Here is an 18,960-nt window from a genome sequence, read left to right as displayed (position 1 = left end):
GTTTAACCGAGGTGGAGTTGTATCTCGCAGATGATCAACAAAACAGCATACATGCTCTGCCTACCTAACACGATCTACGTTGCACGTTTCAGAGTTTCAAAAAAGATTAGAATAGAGGTTCTATTCATACTAATTATTCAAAGTGTAAACAAATTTTAGCGAGTATTAATATGCGCAGTCAAAAAAACACCTCGTATCCCTTCAGAGAATTCACATGAATAAACAGGTATAACAAACTTGGTAAAAAAAATATGAAATTTGAATGAAATTTTGAATAAAATTAATAAAATATATTGCATTAGTCCAGATAAACAATGAATTATTTTTTTTATAACCAGATTTTATAAAAATAGGATTAAATTGCGTACTTCAGTTCTGATTTATTGACTGGTATTTCTAGTGTTACTTGATCGCGGTGATCAGCTGATAATATTGTTTGAGATGTGAGAAAACATTGTGTCATTTGAAAACTTGAGTTTGTTACAAATGTAAGTAAATTTTGAGAGCCATGCTTTACAGTGCACTATAACCGAGTTTACTTTATACTGAAGAGGTGAGGTGAGGTGAAATGGGGTTTAACGTCGCGTCCAAGATTATTGCACTTATATAGCGACGTGCATATACGTGTGTGTGTTTGTGTGGCTGCTTGTACTAGTCCGGACTGATGCCGATTTATAGTGCTAGCTCATTGAGATACCATGCCGCAGTTTAACATGAATACCCAACTCAGACACAGTATACCGACTCCGAGCCGACCAGTCCTTGTTTTAGCCCCTTTATGCCGAGAGCCAGACAGGGTAACAACAAGTACCATCTTTTAACGTCATTTGGAATGACGCGGCCTAACACTAGACCATGGAGGCGGTCCTATATTGAAGAGCGCTGTAGCGAGGGAACACTGTACCAGTATTCTTATCAATTGGACCAAAGAATGCATGCATAAGACATAAAGATAAACCTGTGATAAATTAGATGTGTGGTATGATAAATTTGTTGTCCACCTCGGGTGACACGAGTTGAAGCACCCTCTATGTTAGTTTATTGTAGTAACATATGATAAACTAACAGAGAGAGTACATCAACCCATGACCCCTCGGGTCAGGTGGACAACATGTGTTATAACATGTCTGAATGTCATTGTATGGGGTGATAGCAAATCATGGAAACTTCTGGCCCCACTTGCACAAAGTGATCATAACTAAGACTATTGTAAGCCAATGCTAAAGTATGGCAGTTACGATCATCTTAGCGCTAAGATCGTTTGAGCAAGTGGGCCCTGGACTAAGTTCTTTGGAAGAACTTGGACATTAACCACAAATGCACGTCAGGTGTGCCAGCATCAATTCTTTAATCAATGCTACTCATGGTACTTGTACTGACAAAGACTAATGAACTGACCGTCACACTGCCCAGCACATGGAGTACGTTAGCCTGTCTGGACACAACAGGAGCCGTTCCAGTGAACAGTTCCCTGAACCAGCGGAACACCAACTGCCCTGACATGTCCACCCGAGCCTCGTCCACAGAGATGGTGCTCATACTGTCAAAACTCTCATCCACCGCTTGCTGGAATCAGAATATTCAAATGGGAATACTTGTGCAAATGAGCCATGAAGTGCGGGTTAGAAAAGATCTTCAACAACTCATGCTTGCCATAAGAGGCGACTATGCTTGTCGTGAAAGGTGACAAACGGGATCAGGTATCAGGCTCGCGGACTTGGTTGATGCATCTCATTGTATCCCAAAATAAAGCAACTTGAATAGAATAGGATGTAAACATTGTAAATCTAAAATTCTATTAACATTGACCATCGTGACTAGATAAGTATGCAAAACATAATTCTCCATGAAGCCAATGAATGGCATCTTCCCCAGGCAAGGGAGTTAATTGAAACTGACTATAAAATTCCAGTTTCTGAACTAGGCTGCAATATGAAATTACAAGTCGATGCATAATACAATAAAAATCGCGTAACAAATTAGACATCCAGTTCATAAACAACATGGATTTCAACATGCAGATTTTGGTCGACTGCAGGATTTGCAAAGCATGTGTACTGCCAACTGGGGGTCGACAGCTATTTTGCAAATTCTTTCATGCATTTAACCAAGTTGTTCACATGATTTGATGCACTTCGTGGGGTAACACCTCTTTTGTTACAATATATACCTTGATTATCGATCAGATCGTTTTGACTGGGCACCGTCATTTTGTTTGAAGCAAATGCAAGTGATATGAGATATGGAATCTGATTGGTCAATAGATAGGACATAGAAGGGCCATAACTCGTAATGGACATTGGTGGCGCTACGATCAAGCCTGGAAATTCCAGCCTAGATCAGCAAGGGTGGGAACTGGACTTTTTTTATGCCGCTTTTAACAGTATTCCAGTTCTATCACCGCGTGTCAGCTTAATATGGGAGTAAAGCCCTAAGTGATGCAGGTGTCAGACGTTTACCACTTCGCTGAAACCCACGAGCATGGGTATGGTGCTGACAAACCTAGAAACATAATCGGGGCGAACCGGGATTCGAACCCACAATCATAGGTTTCTGGCGCTCCCAAGGGACGCATCTCTGCACAGCGAATCGTGGCGCCTTAGACGACCCACCCGTGCCCCCCCTATCGAGTTGACACCACATGTCCTATCACTGACTGCATATTACTAGGGTGTGTTAGCAGGTTAAATCATATCCTAATTGTGAAGTATAAAATGTAAATACTGGTGTGAACACTGCATAAAATTGTACTCGTCTATGTACATGACATAAAGAGTTTTGGTTTATTTTATCAATAAATAAATAACAAGAGATTCCAGGGCATTTTATTGGCTAACCAAGCAATTATTTTTGCTTTTATGTTTCCACAAACATCATAAACCAAAACATAATTAGGCATATACTAGCAGACTACTTTTTACAGATTGGTTGATAATTGAATGGGTTGGGCTTGTATCACATTGTTGCGGTGTTGCCAATAATTTCATCATGTTGTTTACAGTTTTTTGGTGTGTTAATGATTAAACAAGCTGTCTGTGAAAGAACTGACTTGAGTTCATTGAGTTACAAACAATGATAAAATAAACCAAAAATATATAAATTCCAATATTTTTCAGGGTTTTTTACTTTATAAAATGGATCAGTTTGTATTAAATTAAGTTTGGGGGCCATCTTCAAAACATTAATATTCTGTCTTGTTATCAAACTTATTCTTAATATATTGCTGACAAACTTCTCTCTTGCTGGACATGTACACCACTACTGCGAATCTATAGAGCAGGCAGAGTGATCTCCCTTTACTCATTTTCTCCCAGTCTATCATAATGACTATTACCTTGTCTAGACTGTACAAAACACTGTACATAAACATTTTGTTGAAGGGTGACCTGAGAAAACCTACAAATGACACTTCTTCTGCATGTTTCCTAAGAGTGTGCCATGTTGCCATCCAATGATCCTGATGACAATACACAATAGGAGCTGTATCACTCAAGAACCGTATAATTCCAAAGCTTGTTTGTGTATTTGTTATTTAACGCCACACTCTGCAAAATTCTAGTTGACAGCCTGTAAAGCATCAAGTTTTGACTAGATAATCCAGTGATTGATATTACGCGCAACCATTCAACCATCGGGACACAGTGACATGCTATCAACCCAGTCACCAAATCCAACCGTTAACAAGCAGCAAAGGTTGCTGGGGACCAATTCTAACACATATTCCCCACAACTTCAAATATGTTACTGAGGGCAAAATACAGTAAACTACCGGTACCTTAAATCTCCTAGCTACTTCAAAGACGGAGAATATCCTTGCTTGGCCATAGATGTTGATAAGAACCCACATGATGGGGAACACAAGAGTCAGCAGGGGCAGCAAGCTGTGGATCTGCAAATAAACAGTCAGTTGTCGGACTAAATTATTTCTTTAATTACTGAAATGATTGCAAAGCCAAAATAGATATGAATAAGAAAAGTTAAAACCATCCTATTACTGGACAAAATACCCTTTTTTCCCAATTTGCCTGCAATGGAAACCTTAAATGCTATGTGAGTCCCTGGTATCCCTACACAGCTAATATGTCGAATTTGCACCAAAAACAAGCTCCACCTTAATACACCCCTTTATCACGTTCATATGATTGGTTGGTTTGTTGTTTAACGCCGCACTCAACAATATTACAGCTATATGATGGCGGTCTGTAAATAATCGAGTCTGGACCAGACAATCCAGTGATTATTGTCATGAGCATCGATCCACGCAATTGGGATACGATGACATGCATCAACCATGTCAGCAGGTCTGACTACCTGATTCCGCTAGTCGCCTCTTACAAGCATAGTCGCTTTTTACGGCTTGCATGGGTTGCTGAAGACCTATTCTAACCCGGATCTTCACAGGTCAACAAGGCTTTTAACAATATTCCAGTGAGTAAGTTGGATTTAAGGCTGCTTTTAACAGTATACCAGTTATATCACAGCATGTCAGCTGAATATGGGAGGAAAGCCCGAAGTGATGCAGGTCTCAGACGTTTACCACTTCGGTGAACCCACGAGCACAGGTATGATGCTGCCAAACCTAGAAACATAATCGGGGCAAACCGAAGTTATGAAGTCAATGTGACCATTACAACACACAGCCACCTACCAGGAGAATGAACAGCATCTCTGACCAGTGGCCAACGTGGTTTTCCTGGTACGTCAATCTCAACACATTGGTCAGCGTCATTATAACCTGCAACCAGACAACAGAAACATAAGACAGTATGTAAACGCATTTGTTGCTTCCCCAAATCTCCAGGTCTAAAGGCAATACTAATTTCCAATATTACATTTTGACCAAGGTGATAAGGTTTGTTTCTTCGCTGTTTAGTGCCGCACTCAGTAATATTCCATCTATATGATGCTGACCTTTAAATAACCCAGTCTGGACCATACAATCCAGTGACAGATATGAGCAATGATCCTCGCTGTCCGGTTACAAAATATTCCCCAGGCAAGGGAGTTAACTACCTGTAACAGTCCAGTTTCCACCCTTGCCGATCTAGACTGGAATTATGGAGTTATATTTTGGCTGGACTATCAAGTCTATACATCATGATACACAGTCCAATCAAAATTGTGTAAAGAAATTGACATCTGGTTCGTAAACAATATGGATTTCAACTTGCAGATGTTGGTCGACTGCACGATTTACAAAGGATGTGTACCGTCAACTGGGTATCTTTTCAAGTTTTTAATCTAAGTGCTCATATGATTTCATGCACTTCGCGAGGTAAGACCCGCTTTATTACAATACAGATCTTGATCATTGATCATAATCGACTTGACTGTGTGCCGCCATTTTGTTTGAAGCAAATGCAAATGATACGAAAGGTGGAATCTGATTAGTCAAAAGGAGTGCATAGAAGGGACATAAATCTTAATAGCCACTGGTAGTGCTAGTATCAAGCCCAGAAATTCCAGTGAGTTCGGTGAGGGTGAAAACTGGAAAACTTTTATAATCAGATAACGCTCTTGGTTAGGGAAGATGCAAAACATGTCCACGCTTGAAGAAAAAAGTGGAAAATGTGTGAGAAGATATTTGAGCGAACGAGTGTGTGACTCATGCACATCTCCAAACATGTGGCCGACTGAAGACCTACCACTCTAATTCATGTACGTAAAAAAAGGCCAATACCCCTAAAACATATGCACACCTCTAAAATAATAAGAAAACACAATTGAGCAAACGTGAAAGGACGGAGAGTCACACAACAAAAGGATTCGAGAGCCAACCATAAACCTGATTGGCCAAGGTGGGGCAACAAGTAGGAAGGGGAAGTTACATGGCATGAGGGGAGCATGCGTGGTGGTGGCTTCCGGTAGGGGAGTATTTGGGTGCTGTGTTATGGGATTCTGGAACAAGTAGAACAAATAGGAAATTGCAGACAGTCTTAGCAGGGTAAGAAATAATTTGAACCGTTTATGAGCAATGCTCCGGAAACAAACCCTACCCTGTTTTCAATATGTGATGAGCTATGTTTAGGAAACGAGAGTTATCAGAAGATGACAAATCCCCGTCCCCAAAATAACTTCAACCTCTGGTTAATACATATTTGGATGAAAAAACTTTTACAGTGTTCAAGTTATGCTCCGGAAATGAAATACAGACAGACGGACAACCAGACATACCAGATGATGACTATATCCCCCCACATTATATGTGGGCGATAAAGTGTGACGAACAGATGAAGCCTGTTCCTATACCTCCCACAAAACAACTTTAGAGTGAGGGATAACATTGAAAGGCTCATCTACTCTGCTTAAAAGGGTCAATGGTAAACATTTGAAGAAAAATGATTGAACTTCTGAACTGAAATATTCTGTCTGCTTCTTTGTGCATACCAGCGACACAAAGGAGTCACAAGACTGGCCATCATACATGAAAGTTGTTTACTGCATACTGCAAGAATACGGTAATCTCACTTTACAAAATGGCCACTGAAATCAGAGTTCAACTCCAGCAAAAAAAACTTGACAAAATTTGAATCTGTATTTGACATTTATAAAAACAAAAACAGTAACACTGTCATTGGGTTTAGCAAGGTAAGGCTCCCTTTAAGTCTGGTGGCATATATGATAAGTTCTCTGAGAATAAGGAGCACCAGGCTAGAAGACAAGACTTACATAATCAACAAGGAATTTAATCACCTACAGAGTCACTGAAGGAGATTACAGATTACAATCTAAGAGTGAAGTACATGACATGACCAAATTATTACCAATGATATCAGTACTGCATGGGACCAGTGAACAAACTATGCTTGCCGGAAGAGGCAACTAACAGGATAGGGGGGTCAGGCTCGCTGACTTGGTTAATGCATGTCATCGCATCCCAATTACTAGATCGATGCTCATGATGTCAATCACTGGATTGTCTTGTCCAAACTTGATTATTTACAGACCGCCGTCACATAGCTTGAATATTGCTGAGTGCGGCTTTAAACAACAACAAACAAACAAAAGTACTGCATAGATCACGGACCATGCTGACAAATATCTGCTTTCATAAAAGCAATAATGGTACACAAAGTAGAAAATATCAATCTTTCACTGATCGTGGAAAAAATTGTTATAAATGATATAATACACACCAGGACCAGCGGTATTATCCTCCTCTCCAGCCACACTTGAACCAGCAGATGGCGTTCATTGTCCAGAATACTCACTGGTCTAGAAATGTCATCCCCAAGAATATCCCTGCACAAGAAGATCACAATAGATGAACATATTGACATAGTTTGGGGGGAAACATTAAGTGGTTTCAGATCTGCAGATGTTATTGAGTACTTGATGAGCAGGAATGATGCAACCTCAAGAATACACTGTCGCTTCCAAATCAAATTTATTTCGTGGTCATTTTAATATCTGACACTTCCAGCTGACGATGCCAGTTCCCAATGAAATTCTTGGCATTAAATTTTCAATAAGACCAACAAATCTGGAAGCTCATAATGTTCATTGACCTTGTTCATCGACATTGTAAAATACAAACATTTTCAGCAACTTTCTATGGCACTCTCTTTACTTGAACGCACCCTTACCTGATATTTTGCAGGAAAGGCGTCTCTAGCAAGAGAAACTTCCTTGTCTGAAGAGGCACCCTACCCTGGGGGCCTGCCAGGGAATCGCTGACCCCTTCTATCTCCGGGGAGTACACCTCTCCCGCCATCAGCACCAACTCCTGGGCGTCATCACTCTCCTGCCACAACAACAGTATGTGTAACATACAACATTTGGTTATTGATACCAACAACATCAATGTTTTATCACGACCAGCTATATGTCCTGTGACCGGTGAAGATCCGGGGTAGAATAGGTCTTCCGCAACCCATGCTTGCTGTAAAAGGTGACTTTGCATGTCATAAGAGGCGACTGACGGGATCGGGTGGTCAGGCTCGCTGTCTTGGTTGATGCATGTCATCATATCCCAATTGCGTGGATCGATGCTCATAATGTCAATCACTGGATTGTGTGATCCAGACTCAATTATATAGACTGACGTCATATAGCTGGAATATTGCTGAGTGGGGCATTAAACAACAAACAAACAAGCATCACCACCTACTTAATTCAGAATAATAAATCAGAAAATAAATATAGTTGATATTGTTGATAAACTTCACTAGTTACAGTAACAGCCTTCATGGAAATGAAACCTCTTATCTCTATCAAAAATATCATCACAAAAGTTATCTCCCTTTTCCCTGATTATCATCATCCTTGTACATCATATTCTTCGTATATCTCATTAAAACCAGATCATAGTTCTAGCTAGTCGTTACTGCTACACAAAGATCTGAGGACATCCTATTTCAGGTCACAGCAGAAAGACCATTCACAAACTCTGACCGACCAATGAAATGATTAACAAAAGTTGACATTACCTAATCAGGAAGAAGTTTTCCCAAACTCTATGGCACTAGTTTGTAACTGGCAACTTCCATTTCAGACAATACTTTGAAAAATAAATTTTAACAAAATTCAAAATTTGATAATTGAACAAAAGAAAATTCTGGAATGTCTAATAGATCGCTCGTCAAGCCGAAACCCTGTGATCGGGCTATGGAAAGTCTCTTCCATGTAAAATGTTCATCCCATTGCAGTGAGAGACAGACGATGATTTTGACGGAATCAGTCGCATAGCCCGTAACCATCATTTGGAATACCCCATATTAACCTTTTTAAGGCTGCACGATTAGAAAACACATTCTGAATATCACATTCCACTCTGGGTCGTTCTGACATGACCAGAAATGGATGTCCTCAGATCTTTGTTTCGCGACAGCTAACGCTAAAATCTGATTTTAATAAGATTGATTCTTCAAAAGAATGGATCGACTGTCTTGATACCTGGACATTCTAATTTCATAGACTTGATTGCTATGTTATCAAGAAAATGTATATGTATGTCATTGACACATTTACTCGTTGAATTGCTGGAACTACACGTCACTTTAGTGCAGCTGCTGGCCTTTATCTACAACACTGATGATTCAACTATCTTGAGTTACCTCCAGCTCTCGACACTTGCCCGGCGCCACCTGCCCTGGCCGCAGCAGGATGATGTCCCCGATGACCAGGAGTGGCTGTGGTAGGTTGACCCGCTCCCCATCTCGCAGCGTCCACTGCAGGGACACACAGGGGGTCAAGGGGGATGTGCTGTTGGGGTAGTTGGAAGCGTTCCATTCTGTTATCTTCCTACAGTCTGAACAAGGAACAGATCATGGAGATAGTTGTCAGAAAGCTTGTCAAGCAATACAAGACATGTAAGACTGATTCTGATTATTTGTTTGTCATTTAATGCTGCACACTGCAACATTCCAGCTATGTGACGGCGGTCTGTAAATAATTGAGACTGAACCGCACAATCTAGTGATTAACATAATGAGCACTGATTCACTCTCAATTGGGATACGATGACATGCATTATGTTTTCAATGTATATAACTGTTCTAAATATAGAGGCTTGACTTGGAAAATAAATTAGCTCGTAATTGTGTCTCGGAAATTAGCTCCTTTGTACACATGCTGAAAAAGCTTCATTGGGTATTTGCGCATTCTGTCTTTATACATTTGAGTTTTTCATTTAATGCATGTGTCTCTGTACGCAAGTTAATTGAAAGTAATTGGTTTTGAATATTTTGGGGGGGTATTTATCAGTAGCTCTGCATAAAACATGATAAAAATAGTGGAAAATGGTCCATCTTAGGGTCCAACAATACCAAGACTTAATGATTGAGTTATGGAGCATGCAGAGGAATATCAAGAAATGTTGTGAATAGTGACTGAACATACAGGTGCAGGGCTTGATCTGGGCTGCATTACCACAGTATTGATGCATTATTGTTATAATTTACACATCAAAACTAGATGTCGTGGGCCCCGAGGGCGCATAGCTATTGTTCCATTTAAAACTGATTACAAGTTTTAAGTGAACTTCCGGATTTCAAATATGTTTTTGGTTTGAAGTTTGTCTTTTTTATTGATTAATAGCCTTTCTAATGATCAATGAAATGCCTCAGTTTCGTGTTATTCTGGCTAATAGGACCAGACGCTTTTGTCCTGTTTCGAGGCTCTAAAGTAATTATCAAAACAAACAGTACACAACACCATTTCATTACTTTACAGGACCCCCATATTGCCTGTAGGGACCCTTACAATTAATTATTTGGGAACCCCTACTTCTGTAAGTCAAGGTAAAACCCTGCATGCCCCCCAACATTCATGGAAAGGCCAACAATTTTCAAGGTCTTTGGGCCCAAGGGTCCACCTTAAAAAAATCCTAGGTTTATTACTGCAGGTGGAGATACATTTAGTTTACTTCCAACAAGTCCTGAGCTCCAACTAGTCCCTGATTATGTATGATATAACAATAATACTAACACAAGGAACTATCTTGTTACTCAGCAATATGTTTGTTTGTTTGTTTGTTGTTTAACGCCGCACTCAGCAATATTCCAGCTATATGACGGCGGTCTGTAAAATAATCGAGTCTGGACCAGACAATCCAGTGATTGACATCATGAGCATCGACCACCCCATCACGTTAGTCGCCTTTTACGACAAGCATAGTCGCCTTTTACGGTAAGTATGGGTTGCTGAAGACCAATTCTACCCCGGAATCTTCACGGGTCTCAGCAATATGTCTGAAGTAAAAGCCTGTCAAAAGTCCCAGCCAGTTTATAATTTACTTCAAAAAGGACCATCTCCGTGGTCTAGTGGTAGAGCATCTGCCCAGAGGGCGGAAGGTCCGGGGTTCAATACCCGGCCGCGTCATACCACAGGATGTTAAAAGATGGTACTTGTTGTTACCCTGACTGGTGCTCAGCATTTAGGGCTAAAACAAGGACTGGTCAGCTCAGAGTCAGAATACTGTGTCTGAGTGGGGTATTCATGTTAAACTGCAGTAAGGTATCTCAGTGGGCTAGCACTATAAATCGGCATCAGTCCGGACTAGTACAAGCAGCCAAACACACACATACGTGCATGCAATATAAGTACAATAATCTTGGACACGACAGCAAACCCCATTTCACCTCGCCTCACTTCATTAACAAGATGAGGACAAAAAAACAGCTTTAACACATAGTTTTATATTAATACAATGCAATACTAAATAGTTAATTACCACTTAATTTAAGGAAACTATTCCCAATAGTTTGGGCAAAATAAAGCTGTTATATCAGTTTGCCTGTCATTATCACATGGTTGAAAATCCAGTCGAGGTCATAAAAGAGTTGGCAAAAGCATGAGAAGTTAAATGATGAAAACACGTAATGTTCCTCACCCCATAACTTCTTCAGGACTCTCTTAATGATGTCACTGTACTCCCTGCGAGTCATCAGAACACAGCAAATATTGAGGGCAGAGTTGAATACGACAGCCAACACTAGGAAGAATGCCAATACTAGCCACCATGTACACATGCCAAACGGATTGCTGAAACAGTATACATTCACAGTTAAAAACGAGAGATTAGCATGAAAGTAATTGGGGAAATAAAGTGACACAAGTTACCTCCCTTTGTTTACTCATTTTCACTCAAGTGGACCTGATTCTGACTTAATTCATTAAATCTCCGATGAACATTAGCCAAGCACTAGCATTACGAATGACTGGGGGTGTGTGGATTTATCAATTCCAACACTAAATTGTTGCTGTCACTTTCCAACAGTTTCCAACAAAGGAGTCATGTATTTGTGATCAATTATTTTCCAATTAGAAGTTATTTTTTCAAATAATTATAACATGCTAAAGACAATATTGTGAAGCAAAACTCATAAGAACACCATCAAAATAATGCAGATTAAAGGTTTGAGAACAGATTGTGCTGTAGTGTTAATCTCCAAGGAAGGTGTAAATAGCAAAATAATAATGTGATGCTATATTTCTTCCTGTTCTTATTAATATCTGATGGTAAGTGATATTATACAGTAATGCATTTCATTACAATGAAGTCTTTTTAACTCGAACTCTATTAATGGTAGCCATCAAGTGATACTTAAAGACTTGAGTGAGTGAGTGAGTATGGTTTTACGCCGCTTTTAGCAATATTCAGCAATATCACAACAGGGGACACTAGAAATGGGCTTCACACATTGTACCCATGTAGGGAATCGAACCCGGGTTTCAGCTTGACGAGCGAACGCTTTAACCACTAGGCTACCCGACCGCCCCCTCAAAGACTTGAAGACCGAAAGTAACATCTGACCTAAATAGGGTGAGTCTAAACTTACTACCGGGTACCCTGCCCCCTATTACCCGACCCTACCCCGATACCTGCTGTAGGCCTCATGAGATAGGTACAAAATGTCCGATTGGGAATAGTTTGACCGTAGCTATGAACAAACTGGTCATAGATACACTGAAGTTTTATCCTTATTCTAACATAGAAAAGCCAGAAAGAATGGGTGCATAGTCAGAAAGAAATGCAAACATTAGTGACTTGTAGTGTAGCCATATAACTCTAGATCATTTTTGTCATTAAACAAAATATGACATGACTAACCACGGGTCTGGGTAGTCCTGTGGGTACCCAGGTCCTTCTCAGTACCCACCTGACCCAAGTACCTGAGTTACCCGTCCCAGCCCTAGACCTAAACATTTTGTATGTCACAATAGAATTCTCATTTTGCAAACAAGACACAAGAGTCTTAACTACCAGTACATTGATTGGATGTACACTGTAAACACACCAGTTTTTAACAAAAACAAGGGAGTGTCCTGGAGTGTTTTGTTACAAAAAGCTCACACCCAAACAGACTGTGAAGCCAGAAGAAGATTAGGCATGCCAACACTGACAGGCTTCACTGTGGTGTCTACAAAAAGGAAGTCATGGTGGTCTTATTGGCTCTGGTGTCTACAGAAAGGAAGTTTTGTGTCATGGTGATCTGGTGTCTACAGAAAGGAAGTAATTTGTCAAGGCAGTCTTATTCGCAAAACCCTTGGTATTAAAGAGTCACTCTTATATTTAATGTCCACAATCTTTAATATATGTGTAGACTAGGGCTGTTACGATTCACTCGCGTATTCGGTGAATCGAAACGTATCCATTTATGAATTGAATTCGTTATTCGTGGTCACTAGAATCGAATATTTATGAATATGCAGTCATGTGCATCTACATACCCTGTACCTAAAAATATCCCTAAGAACATATTATATGCAGAGATTTCTTTAAAGACAACACTCATATATATAATTTGACAGTATTGTGGTCTACGGTCATTGTGGTATTTGAGCAGACACTAGTGAATAAATATTCGTATTCGTGATATGAATCGTATTCACCTCATAGTGTATTTGTTGCAGCCCTAGTGTAGACATACATGGGTAGACACCAATGTCCATTGGTCTTATCCAACAATCCAGCTCATTTCGGACTATTGGCTTATGAAAAATAACTAGATTTTTGGAGAAAACTAGTCACCTAGATTTTCACTAGATTTCTGACCATGCATATCTCTGAAATATTGAAGATATTTCTGGACTAATGAAAAATGAAACATTCTGAGGCTATAGACAGAACAATAGGTCCCAACAGAAGCCTCTTAGATAAGCATTATGCTTGACTAGACCTTCAGCATATTCAGATGTCTTGATGAATTGTTCATGATCCCAAGAATGGGTGCATAGTCAGAAAGAAATGCAAACATTAGTGACTTGTAGTGTAGCCATATAACTCTAGATCATTTTTGTCATTAAACAAAATATGACATGACTAACCACGGGTCTGGGTAGTCCTGTGGGTACCCAGGTCCTTCTCAGTACCCACCTGACCCAAGTACCTGAGTTACCCGTCCCAGCCCTAGACCCAAACATTTTGTATGTCACAATAGAATTCTCATTTTGCAAACAAGACACAAGAGTCTTAACTACCAGTACATTGATTGGATGTACACTGTAAACACACCAGTTTTTAACAAAAACAAGGGAGTGTCCTGGAGTGTTTTGTTACAAAAAGCTCACACCCAAACAGACTGTGAAGCCAGAAGAAGATTAGGCATGCCAACACTGACAGGCTTCACTGTGGAGTCTACAAAAAGGAAGTCATGGTGGTCTTATTGGCTCTGGTGTCTACAGAAAGGAAGTTTTGTGTCATGGTGATCTGGTGTCTACAGAAAGGAAGTAATTTGTCAAGGCAGTCTTATTCGCAAAACCCTTGGTATTAAAGAGTCACTCTTATATTTAATGTCCACAATCTTTAATATATGTGTAGACTAGGGCTGTTACGATTCACTCGCGTATTCGGTGAATCGAAACGTATCCATTTATGAATTGAATTCGTTATTCGTGGTCACTAGAATCGAATATTTATGAATATGCAGTCATGTGCATCTACATACCCTGTACCTAAAAATATCCCTAAGAACATATTATATGCAGAGATTTCTTTAAAGACAACACTCATATATATAATTTGACAGTATTGTGGTCTACGGTCATTGTGGTATTTGAGCAGACACTAGTGAATAAATATTCGTATTCGTGATATGAATCGTATTCACCTCATAGTGTATTTGTTGCAGCCCTAGTGTAGACATACATGGGTAGACACCAATGTCCATTGGTCTTATCCAACAATCCAGCTCATTTCGGACTATTGGCTTATGAAAAATAACTAGATTTTTGGAGAAAACTAGTCACCTAGATTTTCACTAGATTTCTGACCATGCATATCTCTGAAATATTGAAGATATTTCTGGACTAATGAAAAATGAAACATTCTGAGGCTATAGACAGAACAATAGGTCCCAACAGAAGCCTCTTAGATAAGCATTATGCTTGACTAGACCTTCAGCATATTCAGATGTCTTGATGAATTGTTCATGATCCCAAGGAAATCAAGTTGACATGGTTTCACTGCTAGTTATTTCCATATAGACCAACCTGATCACAGGAATATCTACATTCACTATGTTTTTATATAACATATAACTTCTCATTCCAGGTTCAAGAACATTCAAGCAACTTGTTTTTACCCATACAAATCTATATTGTTTCATGTAGGTAATAAGTATGTGACAAAGGAAGAAGGACCTACCTAATATTGATATGAATAGCATAAGTAGCTATGAGAACACATGCTAGTAAAACTGCACAGACTGCCGTTGTCCAGTGGTACAGCGACTGAACATTTGTGTGCACAAAACTGCGTAAGAGTTTTAGCCAATCCCTTTTTTGGCAGTCATATTTGTCGATCTCTCTTTGTAGCTCTTGACACAGGACAAACAGTGCGTCTTCTGTTGTATAACCATTGGTCACCCTTGGACTTCCTTCTACATCAAGGGGATCCTGAAACATAACAATGTGTAGATACTATTACCGATATCAATTGGAATTGATCAGATGTAACAGGTCTAGGTGTGAGGGGGCACGGGTGGCCCAGTCGTCTAAGGCGCCACGATTCTCTGTGCAGAGTTGCGTCCCTTGGGCACGCCAGAAACCTATGATTGTGGATTCGAATACCGGATCGCCCAGATTATGTTTCAAATTTTGTCAGCACCATACCCGAGCTTGTGGGTTTCACCAAAGTGGTAAACATCTGAGACCTGCATCACTTCGGGCTTTCCTCCCACATGAAGCTGACACACCGTGATATAACTGGAATACTGTTAAAAGCGGCGTTAAACCCAACTTACTCACTCACTCAAGGTGTGAACCTCTTATCAAACATCGCAAGAGGCATACTATAATTCATCATCATCATGCTTATAATCATTTGATAATGCTTATAACTTATAGCATGAATAGGTATGAATATATATATATATATTTGAGGCTCGCCAGAATGTACAGTAGGAAGAACCATATTGCAAATTGGTTTTATATTTGCAAGAATAGGCTGAAATATCAAAATATGATATTCATCAACTACCCTGAAATGCACTGTACACAGATGATTAGTAAATATTACCTTAGCATGATTAGTTCAGAGCTAGATTCATATGAAAATGCTGAGTAAAATTGTAAAACTTATCCTTCTGTACATGTCACAGAGCAGCAGCAGTGCAGTCATGCCCCTGTACCCTAGTGGGTTGCATTGCTCATCAGTGCCATGGTGATGAGTGTACGCAACTCATCATTTACTGGTCATCAAAGATAGATATAATGTCACGATCCCTGATGTTGGCAACTTTGGTGATTATGAATGCAAAATACTTTTTGTGAATTAACTTCAATTTAGTCTAGTTCAAATCTCACTCCTTGAAATGTTTTTCGTCCTCATTCTTATTATTTTGTTACATACAAGTAGTGCACCATACATGAACACAAATCGAAAATCTTAGTGTATGTTATTGTTTTTTACTTTTAGAAATCGCTATTCGTTGGGTCGACTTAAAGGTCAAAATTACGTGATAATCTGATATTAGTTTCTGTCGACCATATCAGCATGATCAGCATACAGAAACGATACCAAACTAGATCTAACAAAAATACATATCCTAATTTCGTTCCGCGTTTTGGCTTCTTGGTCGTGCCCTAACTAACGTTAGGTGTGTTTGTGTGTGTTGGTTTTTTTGGGTGTGTGTTTATGTGCGATCCCAATGAGAGACTTATTGGGTGAAAGATTCATAATTATTTCGTCGTTGTGGAGCACAGATATGCCATAGAAGAGAATATTGGGACATATACTAAATCACGTTCAAATGCGAGCATCAATTCTCATCTGACGTTGCACGCTGTCATTTTTCTCATTCATTGTGTCATTTTGTAAACACCATTCACACCACGAATCACGACTGCTGATAAAATTGTGTGATTCGACCTTGCTAATATTTCGGGGAACGTGGGTTCCGGACCCAAATCTGTATTATTTTCAATCCGTTTCTCCAAACAGTTACACAGGAAATGCTACAAAATTTCTGGACATCGCAGAAAGTTACAGATAGACATAGTGCAAGTCTTATTCACATGTCAAGCTCACCATGGTTCACAGCAGACCGCCATATTATAACACTTCCGCTTACGCAGTCTTGATGTGTGATTGGTCGAGATGGGAACAACCCTCCGTGATCCACCAATGAAAACCTTCGTTTGTCAATGCCAGCATGGACAATGCAGACGACGCAAGTGCTCATTTTGTCGTGATAGTTCTGTTTATCAAAGTTGCATGTTCGTTCTTAAAGAATTATATGGAACTGTTCACACTAAACTTATACAATAAGTAATATGGATACACACTGTAGGATGGGTTTTTTACCGTTTAGCTCTGTCACTACGTATCACGACTGACATCGGACTAGCGTGGATCGTTGCTCATAACATCAATCATTGGGTTTTCTGATTCTAACGCAATTATTCGTAGATCTATGACGCCTTCATATAGCTGGAATATTGCAAGCGTCAGTGCATGTCTTCGTATCCCGATTGCGTAGATCGATGCTCATGTTGTCAATCAGTGGATTGTCTGGGCTAGACTCGATTAATGAACAGACCGCCGTCATATATAGCTGATATCTACGTGTTAAATGGGGTTTCTGACGCTTAATTTTAACAAACATACATAGTTTTCTCGCTAGTCACAAGAACAAAGACAACATAATCTTAAAATCAAGCCATCACCTGAGTATTTACAATGTCTGTGTGACACCACGACCCTCGTTATTGTACTCGCGATAAACATGGCCGCCCGAAAACGTATGATTCGACGATAGAAATCTATATTGCTGAGTGCAGCATTAGACAACAAGCAAACACAATGTGACATCGAAAGGTTCTTGGTTGCCATAGGCCCCTAATGTTCAGCGTAGATAACCTTCACGTCTGTAGAAGAACTATGAAAGTATTTCTGTGATTAAAGATACATGGAAATATTGAACACAAAAACAATGGGTGGTGATGTTTACACCACTGGATATGAGAAAGTTGACGAATCATGGTCGAAAACGTCTACCCATCCGACATCCATGCATAAAATCCTTATTATTTGACGCGTTGATCAATAAGAAAAGAGAGATAACTCCCTGGCGCTTCATTGCATCGGATATGATGACGACAATAGGCATGCATGGAGCTGTTTCCAGTTCGGTCCAAATCTTCTGCGAGATTCACTGTGTTTGGCGCCATTGAAAACGTGTCTGGTTCTTTATCATTACGATGCAAACTTTATGGGGATTGTATCTTTAAAATTGTTGTGACAATTTCTACTTGTGTGTACATATTCCATAGTTTGCTCGCTCGATCTCAGCTGGTTGTCTTTGGCAGGCCTGCAAACGATATGGTCAATAACAGTACTCCTACACTAAACACCATTAGCCTATTATTACCAGCACTAATGCGACAGTCTATGTTCGATTTTACAGTTGTTTCAAAGTTTTCACCAACTACTGACCTTGATTGGCTCTCCTGCGACAAAAAATAACAACATAACTTATATATTCAAGAGGTTGGACAAGGCGCAAAGAAAAGTTGAAGCAATGCATATATATCCACCTACTGATGGAAGTACCCATAAACTGTCATAAAACGCACATGTGCAACCCATAAGTTAAAAGTATTTGTAATCTGCATGTCATACCTTCAGAATTAGGAATGAGAATATCATTATGGCACATTTAATTTTAAATATTCATGTCATATGAACGTAGAAAACAACGTTGCCCAGTGTCCATTACCTATTACTTATCTATGATAACGTAAGTACTGGCTTCCATACCATCAGCGCTAATTACTGCAAAGTGTTGGCTTCCATTGTCTATTGCTAATCTCCTATCAGCGCCAATCATCTGTTAGCTTCCCTTGTTAGTTTCTACCCTTAGTTAGTTTCTACTATAACTCTAAAGTTTTTTTAGTGTTTGTAGGGTACTGTATGTAAAGTTTAAAGCTAAAATGAAACATCTAAAATATGTAACTTATATGTACAAATACTTAAAACATGACTTGGCCACAGTTATCTTCCACCTTTTGTTATCT

At 39.6% G+C, this 18,960-nt stretch overlaps 1 protein-coding gene across 1 annotated transcript in view; it reads right to left on the bottom strand.

Annotated features, from left to right (window-relative positions):
- The window catches only part of LOC124137387 (transmembrane protein 94-like), an 86,301-nt gene extending 69,291 nt beyond the window's left edge, over positions 1–17,010 (bottom strand). The window contains exons 1-9 of the mRNA XM_048400922.1: positions 16,973–17,010; positions 15,089–15,339; positions 11,333–11,484; positions 9,057–9,250; positions 7,587–7,744; positions 7,137–7,242; positions 4,649–4,735; positions 3,776–3,889; positions 1,399–1,566 (exon numbers count right to left, since the gene is read on the bottom strand). Of these exons, the coding sequence (XP_048256879.1) occupies positions 1,399–1,566; positions 3,776–3,889; positions 4,649–4,735; positions 7,137–7,242; positions 7,587–7,744; positions 9,057–9,250; positions 11,333–11,484; positions 15,089–15,339; positions 16,973–16,975 (1,233 nt within the window). The 5' untranslated portion in view covers positions 16,976–17,010. The remainder of the gene's footprint in view (positions 1–1,398; positions 1,567–3,775; positions 3,890–4,648; positions 4,736–7,136; positions 7,243–7,586; positions 7,745–9,056; positions 9,251–11,332; positions 11,485–15,088; positions 15,340–16,972) is intronic.
- Between the last annotated feature and the right edge of the window lie 1,950 nt (positions 17,011–18,960).

Source organism: Haliotis rufescens, unplaced genomic scaffold (genome assembly GCF_023055435.1).
Source record: "Haliotis rufescens isolate VD_foot unplaced genomic scaffold, xgHalRufe1.0.p SCAF_20, whole genome shotgun sequence".
NCBI classification, from domain to species: Eukaryota; Metazoa; Mollusca; class Gastropoda; order Lepetellida; family Haliotidae; genus Haliotis; species Haliotis rufescens.
The sequence above is the reverse complement of the archived record's forward strand: the minus strand, read 5'-3'. Positions and strand labels throughout refer to the sequence as shown.